The following is a 20586-nucleotide window of genomic DNA, read 5'->3' as shown; positions in this document are numbered from 1 at the left end:
TTATAACACAGTGAATCAGTTATACATATACATATGTTCCCTTATCTCTTCCCTCTTGCATCTCCCTCCCTCCCACCCTCCCTATCCCACCCCTCTAGGTGGTCACAAAGCACCGAGCTGATCTCCCTGTGCTATGCGGCTGCTTCCCACTAGCTATCTATTTTACGTTTGGTAGTGTATATATGTCCATGCCATTCTCTCACTTTGTCACAGCTTACCCTTCCCCTTCCCCCTGTGTTCGTTTTTTCAGAGCGGGGTCACAGGAGGCGGAAACCATGCCCCTAACTGTCCCTTCAGCTCCTCCACAGGCCTCACAGCCTCAACGAGAGCAGCTCAGCCAGCACAACCCCTGACCCCAGCCCTGCCAGCCACTCCCTCCCAAGCAGTGAGACCAAGCCACGGGAGTCTGCACGGTGGGTGCCTGTCGGGTGACCTCGGGGGCCGCACAAGGATAGCTGGTCAGCTCAGGAGAAGCCCTCAGGCCACACCTTCTCTGTGAGGGCCGTGCCGTTGCCATGCGGATGGAAGAGGAGAGCGAAGGCCGAGCAGGCTCCCTGATGCTCCTCACAGCGCAGCCCCGCTCGCCAGCATCTTACTCTCAGGGCTACCTTCTGGTGCTATGAGGGGTCCCAGGGTCTGACACGCTATGGGAAACCTGCCTGCTGTCTCCCCGCGGGGGAAGATGGGGGAGCCAGGCCCCCTGTTTCAGGGCTGGGCATCACTGGGAGCTCTGGAGCCGGGTGCAGGAGGCAGGAGAGGGGACCACCAGGTGTGACCACGTGCTAGGCCCCATGTCCACCCTGATGGCAGTGCCTCCAGACTGTTGTGCATACGGCCCACCCGGGGAATGTGGAACTGAAACAGCAGGGCCCTCCCAAGGGTTCTGATGGGGTCCAGCGAGGGCTCAAGTCCTGTATATTAAATAGGAAGATTGGGTGGAGAAACAACTCCTTCAGGAAATGTCACATTTTTGAGTTTCAAGTATTGGGCAAAATAACAAGAAGAGAATATATTTCTGCTCTAAGAGAAAAAGCAAAGGCCTGTGGGACACAGCACTGAGGCCCACGGAGTCCAGGGGGGACTGGGCACAGGGAGGGTGTGTGAGGGGCACACCTGTCACCAGCATCTCTGCATGGAGGCCCTGAATGTGTGGAAACGAGTCTAATAGAATGACATGCCCAGGGCAACAAAAGCAAGGTATCTCTGGCAGTTATGGGCAGAAAGGTAGTAAAGCAAATAAATTACAAATATTATGAAACTTCTTAGCCTCCAAAGTTCCATCAAACGAGGCTGCAGGTCATAAAACAAGACAAAACAGAGCCTGTGTCCAGACCTAAAAGCCATTCTATACTCGGAAGTGACAACTGGGAGCCTCCTGCCCCTCCTGCCCATGTGAGGGCATCTCAGCTCCGTGTGGCAGGGAGGGTACTGAGCAGGATGCAGGCCAGGCCTGGGTCTGGGAGCAGATGTCACGGGAGAGCTGCCCATAAACCCCCATGTCGGGGCGGAGCACGATCCAGCGGGGCGGGGAGGTGTTGGGGGGCCCTGGTGGGAGCAGCTCAGGGCCTGAAAGCCCCCTAAACTCTACCAAGTGTGGTCACACACCTCGGAGACCTGGTGTGGCGCCCTGCCATGGGACCCACTCACCATCCGGACGCGCTTCAGCCGCTCCTCCAGCTTCTCCTCGGCCTCCCGCGTCCGCTGCACGGCCTCCAGGCGGTGGATGAGCTCTGCGGCAAACTTCTGGGGCTCCACACGGACTTCCTTTGGCATTCGGTACGTGCGCTGCAAGGAGACGCCACTGGTGAGCCATGCGTGCAGTATGGAGCTGCTTCGCGCCTGGGTGGCCCTGCCACGCCGCAGGTGAGGAGAGAACATGGGGCCTGCATTTTATCCAAATGCAGAGACCATTTCTCCCCAACCCAGAGCTGACCCGGCAGTGAGAATGAGCAGACAGCGCCGCTTCCCGCCTCGCATGACCCCGGATGGAGACACTGAGCAGGCAGGGAGCTGCGTCCCCGGGACAAAGGCCACCCCGGCGCCCTCAGCCCAAGGAAGCCTACCCCGAGAGCTCTGGCCCGTCCCAGAGAAGCGCTTCTCGTGACTGCCCAGGCTGGGACCCAGGGCAGCTGGGGCCGTGGCAGAGGCGTGGCAGGAGGGCTGCAGCTGCGAAGACCACTGAGGACAGGACGAGCCCACGGGCCAGAAGGGCTGGCTGCTCCCTGCAGCGCCCGCCCTGCACACAAGGGGGCAGCAGTGCCTGGCACTCAGGTGTGCGTGGACCAGGCTCTGGGCTGATGTTGGGATGAGGGACACAAAACACTGGGTACAGGAAAGAGTCAAGGGAGAGGTGGGATGACAGACGGCTCTTCCTTTCAGAGAACTTAATTCCGTGATGCAGTTTACAACAATACACTGGATAGCTTTTTCTTTTGCAGGGGTGGGGAGTAGCTAGCTTTAATGTGAAATAATTTCAAATCCAAAACAACTGCAAGAAGAGTACGAAGAACTCCTGTGCACCCTCACCTGGACCCCAGCCCACTGCCACCTGCCACACTTGCTGTCACTTTCTCCCCTAGACACAGACACGCACACGCTTTCCTGAGCCAGCAGAGAACACTCTGCACGTGTGACACCTGCTAACTCCCATACACTTTAGAATGTATTTAACAAAAACCAAGGACAATCTTGTACCTAGCTACAGGACAATTATTAAAAAAAAAATCCTGATACAATATTCTTAACTAATCACAGATCTTATTCCAATTTCACCAGCTGTCCCAATAAATGTCCTCTATAGCAAAACATGTTTTAAAAATCTAAGCCACTGAGGTCTAAGTGAGGGAGGGATGCGAGCGGCCTGAGTGCTGCATGAAGAGGCTGCTGAGGGGGAGGGGAGACCCGAGGGAGGGCCTGGCGACAGGGTGGCGCACAGGGGCCCTCTCTGACCTCTGGGTGGACAGTGGCTATGTAGAACCCTGGCCTCCAGACAGAAGCAGGAGAGGCGGGAAGCCGTGGGATAGGGATGGGAGCCTGGGTGGAGCTGGTGCCCACACAGCCCTCCCACCAGGGGGCTCTGGACATGGTCTGGATCTGCACACCCATTCCTCATCTACAAGACAGGAATGAGAACAGTTCCTGGTTCCTCAGAAACATGTAAAATTAGGGAAGAAAGTCACATCAAGGGCTCAGAGACAAGCCACTGAGGTTGACGCTGACCACGACAGGCTCGAAGAGACCTGGACACAGGCCAATGCTTCAGAGACGGAGAAATTGGTGCCAAGGGCCAGGCAGTGCCCAACACGAGGCAGAGGTTTGTCCTGGAGCTGAGGAGGCCATGCCCAAGAAGGGCAGTCAGGGTGCCCGGCACTTCTAGAAGGTCCTGAGAGAAGGTGGACGTGGATGATGAGCCCCAGGAGACTGGGCAGTGGGACAGCCAAGAGGCCGGGCCCTGGAAGGAGTCCTCAAGAGCGGGCATTGGGACACACCATAGGGACCTGAGGGCAGCCCGGCCCCACCAAGCTGGCTGGTCAGAGGCCAGAGGCAGGAGAGCCGGGGCAGGGAGCGCTGAGCCAAGAGTGCTGTGACACCAGCACGACATCCACATGGTGAGAGCGCAAGGTTCTGACCACACAAGAGCAGAAGGAAAAAGCTCTTGACGAGACCCAGCGAGTCCATTCTGGAAAACAGCCTCCAAGCTGTGCAGCTGTGACTCCGAAAATAGGAAAGCTGTCAGAAGTTACAATGATTATCAGATTCATGGAAGAACGGTAACCTCTCCAGCTTTGAAGAAATTTAAAAAAAAAAGAAAACCACAAAGGAGAATATTTCAAGTAAATAAAAATGTGAAACTTCTGAGGAATTTAAAAGGCCAACAAAGAAGAGGCTCCTCCCTCAGCCTTAAGGATCTCAGGACCAGACACTTCACATGTGGAGGGCCACAGGCTCCCCCACATGCTGGCACCTCTCTCCCACAGCACAGTCACCCACATGCGTCCCCTCCACTGGCCTCCCCAAACCCCCGTGCGTCTCACAGCGAGGAGTACTGAACACAATAGACACCTCCGAGAAACGGCAACTCCCAAAAAAGACGTGCAACGGCAACAGGAGCCCCAGCTCCCTGGACCCACCTCTGCCCACCACCCAGCGTCCGGTCCAACAATCAAACAAATGTGCACGGGCTCCCGGGGCACCAGCCACAGAAGACATGTCGCTGACAAACAGAGGTGCGAAGCAGCATTCTCTTCCTGTTGCCAGGGAAGGCACCCACATGAGTCGTGGTGGATGAGGCTGAAGTCTCTTCACCTTGAACCTCAAACCACATCACTGAACAAAACTCAGCTACACCTTCTGCCCCGAGCACATGGCCAGGCTAAGCACAGCTGCCAACCAGCCCCCACCCAGCCCTAGCCCTGGCAGGGACTCCTCTCCCTGCATGCAGACAGCTGCACCCCAGGGAGGACTCCCCCGGCTGCAGGCCACTCATGGTGTGTTTCTCCTCTCACTCCCATTTACCCAGCACGGCTGTTCTCTTGAATCTGGGCTCAAGGTGCAGGGCCAGGAAACAAAGACCCTCAGGATGCAGGACTGCCCGCCAAGGGCCTTCCGGGACCCAAGGGCACTGCTGTTCTGATTCTGGAAGCTGCTTGGGCAGCACGTGGGCTCTGGGCCACCCTGTCCTATCCGCCCCTCTCAGTGCTGCACACAGACAACCCGCCCCCGTGCTACTCCGGCTCTTTCTGTAGGTTTCGTCTAACACTTTGTTTAATTTTTCAAATTAAAAAATTTTTATTTTGGAAAAAATCTCAAACTTGCAGACAAGTTGCAAGAATAACACGAAGAACGTTTTTCCTGGATCTGACAGCAGACAGCGTGCTTCCTACACACAGGGACTCTCCCACACGAGCACCTCCGGCCCTGACCCGCTTCCCTGGGCTCACCCTGGAGGGTGCGGTGGCCTCAGCTGGGTCCACATGGGATTTTCATGACCCCGTGACCTATGAGAGTTAAAGGGCAGTTCTTGTGCAGGACGGCCCTTGGCTCAGGCTATGTCCTCGCAGGGGTAGCTCTGGTGTCCTGTCACGGACGCAGGAGCCCAGGCAGGTCCTCTCGCAAAGCAGCTTTCTCTCCCGGGAGTATGTGGTCTGTGAGGGGACACTGGGGACGATGCTGACACCCTGCTTGTCAACGGGCTCAACACCCCCGTCACGTCAGCATCCACGCACGGACCCCACTCCACGGCACTGACTGTGACCCCTTCCATGTCCCCTTGCACCCCTATTTTCCGGGACACAAGATGCTGGGCACCTCCTCTGTGCCCCTGCCCAGCCTGGTCCACAGAGCAGAGAGGACACATGTGGCCACGGCCTCGGCTCAGGCCCAGGCTGCTCCAGATACAAGCCAGCTCAGTGCTCCCCAGGAGGCTGCCCACAGGCAGGCACACATATGCACACACGCGTACATGTACACACACATGTGCACACACAGCCCTTATAGCACCTTCCATTTGTCCCTAAGCAGACAACATCGGTGCCTGGATCAGGCACATCTGTGCCAAGGGGTAGCTGGGAGGTGACAAAATGCCCTTTTCTCAACCATATCACTTTTCTTATTTGGAAATTAAAGCATCTACAGAAAAGTGAAAAGACTCTAACCAAGGAATCCTGATGGAGGGCAGGTGTGTGCAACAATCCTGAGACGCATCTGCTCTCCCTGCACAGAAACCTCCAGGAAGACACGAGTCACTGTGGATGCACCAACGCGACGAGACCACATCTTCCCTGCAAGGTCTTTCCCCCTCCAAGTCAACGCATCCATACGAGGACAGCTAATCCCTCCCATCATCAGCAAAGAACTCTCTGCCCAGCCCCACCCTGCACTGGTCTCTCTGAGGGTCCCCAGTGCCCACAATCAGGAGAACCACTATCACCTTGTTATTTTTATCCAAGAGGTGAAGTTGAGGCAGCTTTGAAGTCAGGATGCCCCACAGTTCAGCCACAGGCAGTCGGCCGATGCCTTGTTTCATCCCGAACAAAGCAGTGCTCATGGGTGCTCAGGACGGGGGCACTGCCATGCTGTCCCACAGAGCCGCCGGCCACCAGTCTGGCCAGGCCTGGGCACTGAGCCAGCGACAGGCTCTGAGCGGTTCTCCCACCTCCAGGAGAAGCACCTCACTTAACACGATGGGAAAGGCCGTGAGGAGGGCAGTCCCTGCTCATCTGTACCGACTGTGTGGGCGCTGCCTCCTCCAGCCACAGGGCAAGCATGCGTGTGACCGTGTGCCGTGCCTGGACCTGAGCTGAGCTCCTAGGAAGCCAAGCCAGTGCCACAGCAGCCTGGTCAGAGTAGAGAGAATGGGTGGGCACGGGTCCAGGAGGGCGGGTGAGCCCCAAACTCGGAGACGGGGAGGGCAAGGGCTGTGCAGACAAACTTACAGGAATGTGAGGTAGAGGCACGCGCCCGTTGACCTGGACGCTCTCCTGCATCTCCCGGCGGTGCTGCTTGCGGATCCTGTAAGGTGGGACTCCATCCCTGTCCAGGAGAAAGAGACAGTCCAGCGTGAGCACAAATAGAATGGCTCAACCAAGTTTGGCTGAGCTGGCTTTATCTAGAGCAGGGCCAGCACAGCCAATTTTTCTGAGGTGTGATGGGCTAAGAATGACTTTTACATTTTTAAAACAGAGGAAGAACATGGGACAGAGACTATTCATGATCCTTTATGAAAAATGTGTGCTGACCCCTGATTTACTGCCCAGGTAGGATATGGTGTGCCTACCTGGAAGGGGTGCTCTAAATGGACTGGAAACATTGGAGGGCTGCAAAATGGGTAGCCAAGACAATCTAGATCCCATTGAAAGAGATTTCCAAGGTTCCTATATTCTGCTTTCTTCCAAGGTAAACTGGTAATGCAGTGTAATCTCTCTGTCAAATGCTCAAATTTAGTTTCCTTGACGTAAATTTTAGTTATAAACCCTTTTGAAGATTATGATAAAAATAAAAATTAAATTACATACTGTTGGGACTTCCCTGGTGGTGCAGTGGATAAGACTCTACACACTCCCAATGCAGGGGGTCTGGGTTTGATCCCTGGTCAGGGAACTAGATCCCACATGCATGCTGCAACTAACAGTTCACATGCCACAACTAAGGAGAACGTGTGCCGCAACTAAGGAGTCCTGGAGCTGCAATTAAGGAGCCCACCTGCTGCAACTAACACCTGGAGCAACCAAATAAATAAATAATTTTTAAAAAAATTACATACTGTCTTTAAAATAACGAAGCACTTATTCAGGAGAAGTAGCAGATCCAACACATGGCTTACCGCACATGTGCTGTCCCTTAAGAACTCGGCAGCTCTCTCCTGCCATTTGAAAGCTACTCCAGGGAGCACAGTGGCCAACAGGAGCCTTCTCTGGTTCCCACTTCTGTCTCTGAAGGACTCTGCGGCGTGCTGCCACCTCCGACAGCTTGAAGAGATGGCCCTCCCAATCGTCTGCTACTGGAAGACTCTAGCCTCCCAGTTGTCCAGCAGGTGCAGTGAATGTCTGTGCCAGCGATCTTAACCCCTTGCATCCTGCTCAAGCACTGCCCACAGGGGAAGTGCTGCCAGAGCAGTGCTGTTTTCACTGGACACCAGGATGTGAACACGCAGCCATGACAATTCTGATCTCACTGCATCAATTGCTGGAGCGCCTAGCGAAGGCACCAAGCACACAGCACTCGGTGTGTCCTGGCCCCATCTCGGGCAGACACACAGCCACAGCTCTGTGGCTTTGTGGGCAGGCAGGGCTGCACACCAGGCTGGCTGGAAAGGGTGCATTTAGGTTCAGAGCAGAGCAGAGAGAGGCTGTGGTGTGCCCGGGTGTCCCTGGCTGTCAAGGTCCCAGGCGGTGCGACAGTGCAGATGGCTCAGCAGTCCAGCGGGGCCAGGCTGCTTCAGGGGACAGGCATCAGTGAAGAAGAGCGTCAAGTACATCTGAACGCCCTCACATGTCCCAGGGCTTGTTCAGGTTTTCCAAGCCACCAACATGTCTGCTTCTCATGTACTGACAGGGCACCTAAAATCCATATGCTTCTGAGGATCAGGCACCATCCTCAGAATCTATGCCTGAAGTCAGTGGACTAGGAAGCACTTCGCCAGGTGGAGGCGACCCTGAGTTGCCATCAGAAATAATTTAGATGAAACACATGATCCTATTTTTTGCTTCATATACATTCAAATATCTGCCACAATTTTACATACCTAATTCTCGACTATGCCTACATTTCTGAGTCTCAGTGTAAACCAAGATGAATAGAACATCAGGGGAAAAAATTTTTTAATTTTTAGATCTTTCCTTTAGCAAACACATATCCTTTTCTTGGAGAGAATTAAGAGACTAATTGTCATTGCAGTAACTGAGTGTCGGGGAAGAGGAAAACAGATCTCGTGCTGTCAGCTGCTCCCGGGGGACTGAAGGGCTGCAGTTCGTTGGAACCCTTTTATGTGATACTTTATATTCATGGAAGGTAGTGTTTGAAATCCCAGTAATTTCAAATAAGTTGTTAAAAATATGTCAACATTTTATATTAAAGACTCAAGACAAAGGAGAAGGTAATGATGAACGAGAAATGCCCCACAGAAGCTCAACCTGACGGGATGACGCCTCCACCGTGTGGTCACCAAAGGGGAAGAGAAAGGGCGCCAGACGCACACAGCACGGGGCTGCAGGAACCTGCTCAGAGACTCGTCCTGTCAGCGGCCTGACCGCCCCCATCCCATCCAGCAGCCTGTCCCATCCCGTGCAGCAGAATGCAGCGTGGAAAGCAGCACAAAGACACAGGCAGCACAAAGCGTATACCAAGAAGAAGGCCCATAGAGCAAGACCTCAACGTGGAAAGGCCTGCTCAACTACAAAGACGAGCTCAGCAGCCTTTTCCTCTTTATTTAAACCTATCTGACCTCTAGACCCTAGCCAGGGCGGGGGCAGAGTCCCCATGACCCACTGAGAGCAGCCAGGTCCACAACCCCACATGCTCTCGTGGGGACAGGACACCTGCAGATGCGGCCACGGGCCCACACCTGCTGGCTTCACAGCCAAAGGCTGCCTCCTACCCTGGGCCTGGGCCCGGACAGAACCTTCCCCTTGGTGGTGGTCAGATGGCAAATGGCGTACGACCGAAAGCTGGGCAAGCCTGACATTCATGGGTAGTGGAGTCAGGGCCCCACGTGACCCAAGCAGGCAGAAAGGCAACACCCTGATGTGACACGGGCATGTCTGACACAATGAAACTTTTGATGCACGCCTGGGTCCCCAAAGTCACCTGCTGAACCAAAGAGAAAGGTATCAGAAACAAGCACTTTCCCCCAAGGGAGGGTTTTCCCTGGAGAAGACGATGAAGGAAGCTGTCACCATGAAGTGATACAGAGGCTCAATGTGGCTCCTGTGGCCCCTGGTGGCCATCCCTGAGCTGTCGGGCACAGGGGGCCAGTACAGAACCACGCTGAGGGGACAACAGGCGCTGCTGAGCAGGTGAGATGGCTTCCAGATTAAAGGAGCGTGATCACAGAGCAGGATGGACTGGAGACGCCCTCGGGGATGGCCTGCCTTGGCCGCGCCTCAGACGTGAACACCAGAGAGACCCAGAACCTGGGGTGCAAGCCCAGGCAGCTCTGAGGCTTTCCCTCTTCCAAAGGTTCCAGCAGCCTCGGCCTGGAGGGAAGCAACTACAACAAACCTTGGCTCCAGTTTGCTTGAGGATTTCTAGTGACACTCCCTGCAATGCAGATGCACTGACACCCCACTGGGGAGGGCCCGAAAGCAGCTTCTGGGGAGACGGCCCTGGCTGCCCCCTTAGGGGCTGCTCTCCCAGGCAGGGGCACTTACACGCTGCTGTCGGTGAGGGACAGGCTGTCAGCATCGCTGGACAGGCTCTGCTGCTCACTGTCATTGGCACTGGTGGCTGGGGCGAGGGCATAACCGGAGTTGACGTAGTAGGGGTTGACAGGCTCCCGCCAGGATCCATACCTGCCAACAAAGAGGCATGTTAGCAGCTGCCGGACAACGTCCTCATGCATTAATCCACATTTTCAGAATCATCTGATATCCCAATATGTCAACTACAGATGCAAACAATTCAGAAGACAGCAGAAAGGGCTGGCGTCTCCACCCTGCCTCCCACCCCGCTGTCCTTCCCAGGGAGATGGGCACCTCCCACATCTTCCCTCCACATTAGGCAGACGTGTAAGTGAACACACGGAGCGTTATTTGAATTGGCGTTTTTATGCACATAACTGGAAATGGGGCACAGCTGCTCTGCTCTCCCTGCTCCTACAGAGCGCTGCCCTCAGACTCGCTAATCAGCCGCAAAGCCACCCGACCCTGTGGGCACAGATGCAGCACCGGTGGTGCCATGGCCCCCTCAAGGGGGTCACGGAGCAGGCCAGGACTGCCGTGCACTGAGAACTACCACAGGACGGATGAGGGGGATGGCAGGTGAAGGGACCTGTGGGTTTAACAGTGGCTGTCTCGCTGCCCACCCCGGTCACCTGCTCCCAGGAGCAGTCCAGCACTCCCTGAGTGGGACCCAACACCACTTGTCATGTGACTAGCCAGAAACTGACACCTGGGTTTAGTTTGCATTTCCCTGGTTGGTGGTCAGGCTGGATGTTTGGGTGTCACTTAAATTCCCTCCTCTTTAAATTACCTGTTCATACCTCTGTCCATTTTCTATTAGACTGTTTATGAGTTTCTTAGTGATTTACAGATGCCTTTAAATAGTCTTACTATTAACCTCTGGTTATATACGGGGAAAATATTTTCTCCCTAAATGTCACTTTTTAACATTGTTTATGTTGATCTTGATATTACAAAAGTTTTTTATTTCTGTGAAATCAAATTTAGCAATCTTTCCCTTTATAGATTTTTCTGTATCTTACATAGGCCAGCTTTCCTCATGCAAAGATTACAGATATAGTCTTCTGTTTTTCCTCAAATGCTTCAATAGTTTTTTTTTTTTAATTTAGATCTCTACCCAAAATATGTGTGTGTAAAACCTACCTACTCCCTTGCATCAAAATGGAGAGCCAGTCGTTAGCATTAAGTACTGCACAACCCACCTTGTTCTGAATACTTTCACACCTAACTCCCCGAACACATGCATCGATATCTGGAGTCTACCCTGCTCTGCTCATCCCACGACAACCCTACTGGCCCTTCGCTGCTGTTCCCCACACTGCCTCCTCTTCCCAGAGCCTCCGTGGAAGCAATGCTGGTCAGTCCCCAAGGGTTGCCGAGGGCTACGACTCCCCGGGGGCCCATTGAGCCTGTGCAAACGCCCCGCTCTGGTCAGGGCACTAGTGAACTGCAGCTGCACTGACTCCAGGGACGTGGTAGGAGTCACCTCGCCCCCTGGACTTGTGTCCTCGATGCGGGAGGAGAAGGGACCACAACGCTTCTAAGTTGACAGAGCCCCGTGTGGACGCCGACCACCGGAAGAACAAAACCCTTGGAAGCCCTGGTTTGTGCTGTGCACACACTCAGGAAAAGGCACTTTAACGAGACGGTGGACCAGGCACCTTTCCATCTTGGATGCCTGTCATGCAGCACACGTGGGCCAGGCTGGGCAGCGCAGCTGGAGAGGAGCAGCCCACCTCCCCAGGGGCCACAAGCACAAATAGTGCAGCCACGGCACCCCACCTGTTCTGCCACTGAGGCCACAGCAGTGGACGGTGATGTGGCACATGACTCGCCCACCAGCTCAGGATCAGGTGCTTATCATCCCCACACCACAGGGGGACACTGCAGATGGTCAGTCACCACGCACCAGGGTCCTTCTGACCCACCTACGGCAGCCTGAGGGCATCCCTGGAGCCCACTAACATGTTCCGGCCAAATGAGGGCAGCGGCAGAGCCACAGAGGCTTATGGGAAGGGATGGGGACACCTTCACAGACGGGGACCCGCACCTGGTCCTATGTTTACACTGACACGGAGCAGACATCTGCAACGTCACGCTCTTTCTCAGGGACACTGCTATTCCTCTGGGTCTTTAAAAACAAAACCGCCAATGCTGTCACCATTAACAGCCACTGTACTGGAACTCAGATCACGGGGAGCGCTAAGCTGCTCTTCAGTGTCCCCGTCACATCGCGGCCAGCACCCCGCACAACCACGAGGGCAGGAGCAAGCCTGCAACGCCAACGCACCAGGGCTGTCTGCTCCCTCCTCTGACAGTTTCCGGCACGTCTTTCACGCGTATAGAAAAACCAGCTTTGAGGCGATAAGCAGGAAAAATATAGATCCTTTCCACGGCCTCCAGTACAGAGCAAACCCCACTATGTACACAGCTCCCAGTCCAGACACAAAGGGAAGCAAAGGGCTGTCAAGAGAGAACAGAAAGGAGGGAGACCAGCGAGGTGCAGACCGTGGACAGGAAGGCTGGCTCTCAGGACAGAGGTGCTGCAGGCTGCTGCACGATAGAGGAAATTCTGGGAAATGTCACTTGGGGGACGCTGGGCTGCTCCCCACAAGACGGCCAGAAACCAGAACCCAGATGCGGCATCCAGGGAAACCTCCAAGCTCTCTGTAGTTTCCAGTCCTCAGAATAAAAGCCCACCAGGGACCGTCCGGCCTCCCCGTCGCCTGCTCTCTGGGGTTGCTGCTGGCAGGATTTTGCTTTCCATCCTTTCACACTCAACCCTCCTAGATCCTTTTACTTTTGTGTGTCCTTTGTAAGCAGCTAGCCTTTTCAAGTTCCAGTTTGACCATTTTTCCTTTTAATTGATTCCTTTGGTCCTGCTGCATTCAGTGTGGTTACAGAGAGTGGATCCACCATCTCATTGTTTGCTTTCTGTTCGTCACAGCTGTTCTATCTTCTTTTGTTCTTTCTTGCCTTCTTTTGGAATATTTTTTATTTTCCATCTCCTCCCTCTAACAAAGTAAGCCTTTTACTATTTTTTCAGTGGTTCCTTTAGAGATTATAATAGGTACTCTTGATGCATCAAGGTCCAATTAACTGCATTTTACCTGTTCCCAGGCAACACATGGTCAGAATTAACTCCTCTAGGGACAGACCAGTGGTTAAGACTCCAAGCTTCCAATGCAGGGGGCATGGGTTTGATCCCTGGTCCAGGGACTAAGATCCCGCATGCCCCCCCAAAATAATTAACTCCATTCACCTCTCACACACACTCATGTGCTGTTGTTATCCTGGATTTTAATTCAGTGTAATGTCTTAAATCCCACAAGACATCATCAGTATTATTTTATCCCGCCAGAAGTCACCTAGAGTTACCCACATACTTGCCCTTTCCTTCCTGCATTGGCTGTTTCCACCTGAGGGCATTTTCTTTCTGCCTGAAGAACACCCTTAAGTATGTCCTTTAGTAAAGGGGCTGCGGCTGACAACTTGGTGTTTGTTGATCTGAAACTGTCTTAATTTCCCCTTTATTCCTGAAGGGTATTTTTACTGGGTTGGAATTCCGGTTGGTAATCATTTTCTGTTTCTAGGGAACTTTGTAAGCTTTTGGTGGGAGTGTAAAATGGTAGAGTCTCTGTGGAACAGTGTGGCAGTTCCTAAAAATTAAAAGAGTCACCATATGATTCAGCAATTTCCCTTCTTTGCATATAGCCAAAGGAATTGAAAGCAGGGTCTTTTTTTTTTGCGGTATGCGGGCCTCTCACTGTTGTGGCCTCTCCCATTGCAGAGCACAGGCTGCGGACGCGCAGGCTCAGCGGCCATGGCTCACGGGCCCAGCCGCTCCGCGGCATGTGGGATCTTCCCGGACCAGGGCACGAACCCGTGTCTCCTGCATCGGCAGGCGGATTCTCAACCACTGCGCCACCAGGGAAGCCCTGAAAGCAGGGTCTTAAGAGACGTCTGTACACCCAGGCACTTTGAAATGTCACTCCTCATCATCTACCTCTCCACCTCCCGCAGCTCCTGGGAAGGTGAGGTGGTGCCAGCCCCACTCACTTGCCCTGTTGCTGCCCCCCCTGCCACACCCACCCCAGGCAGGCTCTCCTCCAGGCCCAATGCCTGAGGCCAGAGTGCCCCATCAACCCACACCTGGGATGCACAGCGGACAGACACACCACAGACCAAAAACAGCAGACAGTGCAACCCTGACATGGAGGTCGAGCTCAGACCCCGTCCACTGTCCCAGGAGTGGCCTCTAGAGCTATTCCTATGTTCCAAGATGCAGGCCACACACTGACTGTCGTGTCTTCAGCCGCCTTCAACCTGGCTCCTAGTCCACCTCCTTCCCGAAGTGACATTCTCAAGAGCCTGGGCCAGTCGTTCCACAGAATGTCTCACGTGAGATCTGTGTCTAACATTTCTGGCAGAACATCACAGAAGCAATGCTATATCACCTCAAGGAAAACCATGGGACTTCCCTGGTGGCGCAGTGGTTAAGAATCTGCCTGCCAATGCAGGGGACACGAGTTCAATCCCTGATCCAGGAAGATCCCACATGCTGCGGAGCAACTAAGCCCCTGCGCCACAGCTACTGAGCCCGTGTGTCACAACTACTGAAGCCCACGCGCCTAGGGCTCATGCTCCACAACAAGAGAAGCCACCACAATTAAAAGCCCGCACACTGCAACAAACAGTAGCCCCCACTTGCCACAACTAGAGAAAGCCTGTACGCAGCAATGAACACCCAACACAGCCAAAAATAAAAATGAATAAAATAAATTTATAAAAAAAGAAAAACACCATGCCGGTTGGTCCCAATATCGGTGGCAAACCCAGTGCCTGCCAAGTGTTTCCACTCTAAATTTATTACTTTTCCTTTGTAATTAAGAGGTAATTTGTGGCGGAGATACTTTGAGATTATATACAAATCCTGTTCACACCCATCACTTGATCTGTATTTATCAGTTAGCGTCCTATGTACCCGAGTGGATTTTTATTTTATCCAATGGATTATAATCCATTCCTTCCAGCTCTGCTCTTCCCAGAGCCCAGAGTCTGTCTGAGAACACTCCCCCACTCCCAGCCCCAGCCCTGACAGATTTCCACCAAGGAGGTATCCGTAAACCTCCTTACCTAGATCCCCAAGGCTTCCTCCTCCGCATTTTTTATCACATTGCCTTGTATTCTTGAGTGCCTGATTATTTTTCACTCAGTACCTGGTTATTCTGGATGGAAAGCCAGACACTGTGTGAAAATCTTTCTAAACTGGCCGCCTGGGATGATGCTTTCTTCCCCAGAGCATATGCATTTTACCCTGGCCTGTGGCTGGGGCACTAGGAATCCAGCCACATTAATCCAAAGTCAGGAACTGAGAGAGTCCAGGCTGGGCTGCAGGCTCTCAGAGGATGGGGGGGATCCCGACCCACGTATGGGGCACCTTCCTCCCAGGCAGGCCCCAGCCCCCTGGAGCCCAAGGACCAGCCACACTTTCCAGACTGTCTCCCTGGGCTCCCTTCTCCGATGGGGCTGCCATTCCTTCCTGCTTGGTTAGGCTCTCCAAAGGCTTCAATCTGATTAAAAAGAAAACCAGTTCCCAGCGTTTCTAGCTATTCTCAGCAGTTTGCCCTGAACTGTGTGGTTGTCCAATACTAGAAGTGTGATTCCTCCATTTAATGGGAGACCTCCGACCCCCTGGAAATCCTCTGGATGAAAGAGGGTTCCTAACTTGCACCACTCCCGGGAGGAACGTCGAACAGACCTCTTTGGTGCCCCCACCACCTGCAGCCCAGCCTGAGTGCTCACCCCACACAGCCCCACAGAGCCCAGCGGGTGAGACCTCATGGAATCACTTCTTCACCTTGGTCAGCATCCTTCAGCAGAAGTCTTGTGATTTTTTACTCAGAAATTCAGGCACATACTGCATTATGCTTCACGTTATGCTCCTGCTTGTTCTGGCATAAAAGTAATGCCTTAAGTGGCTTACCAAGTCCGCTGAGCATTCCAGAAACACTCAGGTTCCCGTCCTGCAGCAGCTTCACACACTCAATTTGAGAAGCAAGGCTTCCGGTTGCCGCGAGAGAGAGTCCCTGTGCCGCTCGCCTTCACATTGGTCTGGAGGAAACGCCGGAGACCAGATACTCCACTCTCTAATTCTCTCCTAAAGCAAGGTGGGAGGTCTCTGAGGGGCAAATAAGGTGCAGTTTGCTTTTTTTAATGTTGTAATTTGGCCACATACAAGTTCAGTAGCCTCTAGGAGGCAGTAGCCTCCTAGAATTTTACTTGTGATTCTACTGGCCCCTAAAATCCCAAATCTGCCTGTGGGACACTGGTCCTTGCTAGTCACTGGGCCTTGACCCACATGGAGTTGCTAACTGTGGTGTGCGGTGCCCATCTCTCCTCCGGCAGGTGGCAGCTTCGGAATGGCTCCTGGCACGTGATGCATTCACTTGTCGATGTGGGGACATGGCCCAGCTACAACCTGAGGTTAAGCAGGAAAGGCACTTGTCTCCGTGCCAGGTGCCGCTGGGAACACAGCCAACAAAACAGTGTGGGACAGGGCAGGGATGTGAACAATGATTAAGGTCATTTCAGACAAAGAAAATAAACAGAGACCAGAGGAAAGACGGAGCCTATGTGGCTTCCCCAATCGGTCAGACATGAGGCCCACTCAATAGTGGGCCTCAGCACAGCCCTGGGAGCCCTCCCGGCCTCCGTACCCAGCACCCTGCCACCCACTTCCTGACTCTGGATGCTGGAGTCGTTTCCGACCATGGCAGCCTCGTGTCTCAACCCACAATCCTCTGCTCAGTGCCACACGTGCTGGAACTGGCAGGGCCCAACCCCCAGGAAGTCACACCCATCTTCACCCAACACCTACTCCTCACTGAGCTCAAGCCTCACCATGTCCCAGGCCCACATCTGCGTGCGGGGGGCTGGCCTGGGCACTGTGGGGGTCCCTGCTCACACGGAGGTGTTGGGGACACACCACTGCACACTGTTCATAGAGGCCTGCAGTGGGAGCTGTTGGGTGGGAAGCTTGCCACGTGGCCAGAATCACTACCCCAAAGGGACAGCAAGTCCACTCCTGAGAGCACTTCCTCCATCAAGCCCTTTAACTGATTCAAGGTCACACCTTCTGGACAAAACAAACCATCCGAAATGTGACCGGCATACCACCTGCTGAAATAACCTATCTATCCATGCACACACTCGTGATCCTCGGCATTAAGGAAAACATGCTTTCCTCCTGCCCACGGGGTGGCAGTTGGTGGCGCAGCCACCTGGTCTTTAAGGCAAACATGCGCTGCTGCCTCGGCCCTGCACCCCTCGCCACGCTCACCCTGCTCCATCTCTGCACGTGCAGCCCCGCAGCACCTGGGAGCTCAAAACCCTCCGGGCCACGGACACTTCAGGGTCTGAGGCCAGGGGACCTAGAAGGGCGGAAGTGTGATGGAGGGAGGGGACTGCCGCGCTGCCCAGGGTCCCCGCCCTGCCGATGCCACTCTCTTCCCTGAAGAGACCATCCACCATGCACGCATCGGTTACCACGGGAACCGCAGCACAGGTTCTCAGTGAGCAGAGGCCGAAGCCCACTCGTGCCTTGGCCCTTCCTCCCGGGCAGGTCTAGGCCTCCACCTGCCTCTCCCCAGCCCACAGGCCACAGCTGCCAAGTATCTTAATTCCTACACTGCAGTCCCTCCAATAGTGCTACGTAATTCATCCAGACTCCGCAGTTGTTTCCAACTGAAGGGCTGGTCAGAAGACCCTGACTCTGGAAATAGGAATCCCGCCTTCCTCTGTTTAGGGGAGCAGAGGGGGCAGTGTCGCTTCCTTCTCTGGGGTCTCCGTCAACTCTTCAAGGTGCAAGAAAATCCAGAAACCTCTTGTCTCAAGGTCTGGCCCACGCTCACCCCCTCACTCACAGACGTGGCGTGAGGAGAGCTGCAGCTCGGGCTAGGCCTTGGTGAGCTCGCCCCACCTGCCGGACCCACCTGCCTGTCGTCAGCAGGAACCGGCCCCACTCCGCCTTCGGATGGTTCTGTGACCACGTCTGGCTTCCACACCTGTAAACCGAGGAGAGCAGACCCAGAATGAGCCCCACAGGCCCACGCACATTGCTAAGTGGGAGCGGGTGGCCTCATCCTATGAGCAGGAGGGCAGAGTCTTGCTGCCCTGGAAAAGCATCAGGAGAGGTGGGCTCTGGTTCCTGTTCTCTGTTTTTAAACCCACAGAAAATAGTATAGTTACGGAATTCATGGGCAGGAACCACAACGATGCTGAATGAGTTTAAGAGAACATGGCTGACCTTCCCCACGCTGCTTCTGACAGAGAGCTTCTCTCTCTCTAAGCAAACTCGAGGATTTAACTTTCAGAATATGTAATTCATTTGTATATTCAAACATAAGAAAGGTTAAAGGTACACCCCTGTGAGCAGGTGGGTTTATCATCCCCATTTCAGAGGATGAGGGGAGCTGCCATCTGGTCTGCTCGGCCGGCCTGCAGGAACACAGACGCTGCGTCCCCTGTGCTCCTAAAACCCTGGGTCCCTGAGAGAAGGCACATGATGTCTTGCACACAATTACAGAGCGCGGTGTGAGGGCTTCCGACACGCGTCCACCCTGTGCGGCTGCCACCGTGACCGAGAGGATGAATGCGTCCACAACCCCAGTTTCCTTGTGCCCCTTCCGATCCCCTGTCCAGCACCACCCCCACCCATCACTGTTCTCTAGAATCTCACACAGGAGCACACGCCCCCTCTCGTCTGCTTTTCCTGCTGGCACATGGATCCTGCAGTCCACGCATGTTGGCCCTCTCATGCCGAGTGCTGCCTGAGGATTGGGGTGCTGCAGCACGCCCTCCACCGCCCGGCAACCACTCTCCTCTGGGGCTGCACAGCTCCACAGCGGGCCAAGGCCAGCCCCCACCCTTCACTGCACCAGCTCCAGCAGCAGGGAGTGCAGTCTATAGAGTCATGTGGGGGTGGCACCCAGACTACAGCTCTCTCCCTGCCACCCTCAGGGAGCCCAGCACTGAGGGAGGAGCTCCCATCCAGACCCCAACAGACATGCGGGGCTCGCCCCGCGTCCGATCCCACCCGTCAGGAGGAAGGCAGACAGGGCAGCTCCCGATCAAGGCCACTTGCCCCAAAGCTCATCTTCTCACATTACAGCACCCTCAAAACCACAGAAAAACGACCAAGACAAAGGCACAGATGGCGAGGACACTTCCTCATTTCACTTGTAAGTCCAACTTTTTTCCCCACGCCACGTGGCTCACGGGATCTTAGTTCCCAGACCAGGGATCAAACCCGGGCCTTTGGCAGTGACAGCCCATGTCTTAATCACTGGACTGCCAGGGCCCAATCTGCCCTCACCACCACTTACCAGCGACTAACCTTGGGCAGGTTCCTCCCCTGCAAAGTGGACCAACAAGGGTCGCCTCTTTGAAAGGAGTCCAAGCATCCTACAGAACAGTATACAAAAGGCGATGCCGAGGGCCAGACTATGCAGAAGGCCCTCAACTCAGACGGGTCCCCACGCTGTCCTGCACGGTGCCCCACAAAAGGAACAGGACAAGGCTGTGTGGTAAAGGCTGCAGGTCACAGTCATATCCCACAACTCCACCTAACTTCCTGTACGATGCTTAACAAAGCATATTCAAGGCTCTGAAGTCAGAAGAACATCATACTCAAGGGAGACCAAGCACTGCTGACTTGAAAGATTCAGAGGAGAAAGCCGGGATGGGGGGATCCACCTGTTATAATTTCCTCTTTGCCACAAATCTTTTATGTAGCTATGCTACGCAAACCAGGAACTCTTTATAATAACTGTTGAAAATTCACATTGTGGGTGAGGTGGATTATGGAGCCCATCTTCCCAGGGAAAAGGTAGATTACACTTGTCGAGAAGACTCTAGAGGGATCCACATAGAACAATGCTACCTCTGAGCAGTGGGGTATCAGATCGTTTTTCACTTATCTGTATTTTTCAATTTTCCTGCACCAAATATATTTCTTATATAACTTTGATAATAACACGTCCCTGGATGTTTATTGCTGCAGAGCAATTGTTGGTATCTATGGAACAATATATATGAAGACCACTTTGAAAATTATAAAGTGCTATACAGAAGTCACATGTGGAACTTGCCAACGAGAGCTCAAACATGGTGACAACCAAACCAGAAACCCCGTTCCTCTCTGCTTAGTGTAAACACTGCAAATTTGAATCAGCTTTTCTCTGCTCACAACTGGTTTCTCAAATGTCAGCAGAAATATCTTCAGGACCTGGACTTACACAAATGTTTCACATCAGATTTTTAGGTTACATGGATTTGATGAAGAGGAAGTTTATGTGGTAGTGTTTAAAAAGTGGAACAGGGCTTCCCTGGTGGCGCAGTGGTTGACAATCTGCCTGCCAATGCAGGGGACACGGGTTCGAGCCCTGGTCTGGGAAGATCCCACATGCCACGGAGCAACTGGGCCCGTGAGCCACAACTACTGAGCCTGCGCGTCTGGAGCCTGTGCTCCACAACAAGGGAGGCCGCAACAGTGAGGGGCCCACGCACCACGATGAAGAGTGGCACCCACTCGCCGCAACTGGAGAAAGCCCTCGCACAGAAATGAAGACCCAACGCAGCCAAAAATAAGTAAATAAATATTTTTTTAAAAGTGGAACAAAAAATGTTT

The 20586-nt window shown here is 53.8% G+C and overlaps 1 protein-coding gene across 8 annotated transcripts in view; it reads right to left on the bottom strand.

Moving 5' to 3' along the window:
- AXIN1 (axin 1) overlaps window positions 1–20586 on the bottom strand; it is a 65389-nt gene that overhangs the window by 10990 nt on the left and 33813 nt on the right. For 5 of the 8 annotated variants that reach the window (XR_010836468.1, XR_010836469.1, XM_067012755.1 and 2 more), the window contains exons 4-7: window positions 17891–17962; window positions 9867–10007; window positions 6435–6531; window positions 1648–1785 (exon numbers count right to left, since the gene is read on the bottom strand). Coding sequence is in view for 5 of the 8 variants with exons in the window: in XM_067012755.1 (XP_066868856.1) it covers window positions 1648–1785; window positions 6435–6531; window positions 9867–10007; window positions 17891–17962 (448 nt within the window). In the remaining 3 variants the exon portion in view is untranslated. The remainder of the gene's footprint in view (window positions 1–1647; window positions 1786–6434; window positions 6532–9866; window positions 10008–17890; window positions 17963–20586) is intronic. The other 3 variants (XR_010836470.1, XM_059036343.2, XM_059036344.2) reach the window with 1 other exon arrangement.

This window comes from Kogia breviceps, chromosome 14 (genome assembly GCF_026419965.1).
Source record: "Kogia breviceps isolate mKogBre1 chromosome 14, mKogBre1 haplotype 1, whole genome shotgun sequence".
Lineage (NCBI taxonomy): Eukaryota > Metazoa > Chordata > Mammalia > Artiodactyla > Physeteridae > Kogia > Kogia breviceps.
Note: the sequence above shows the minus strand (reverse complement) of the source record. Positions and strands in the feature narration are given on the sequence as shown.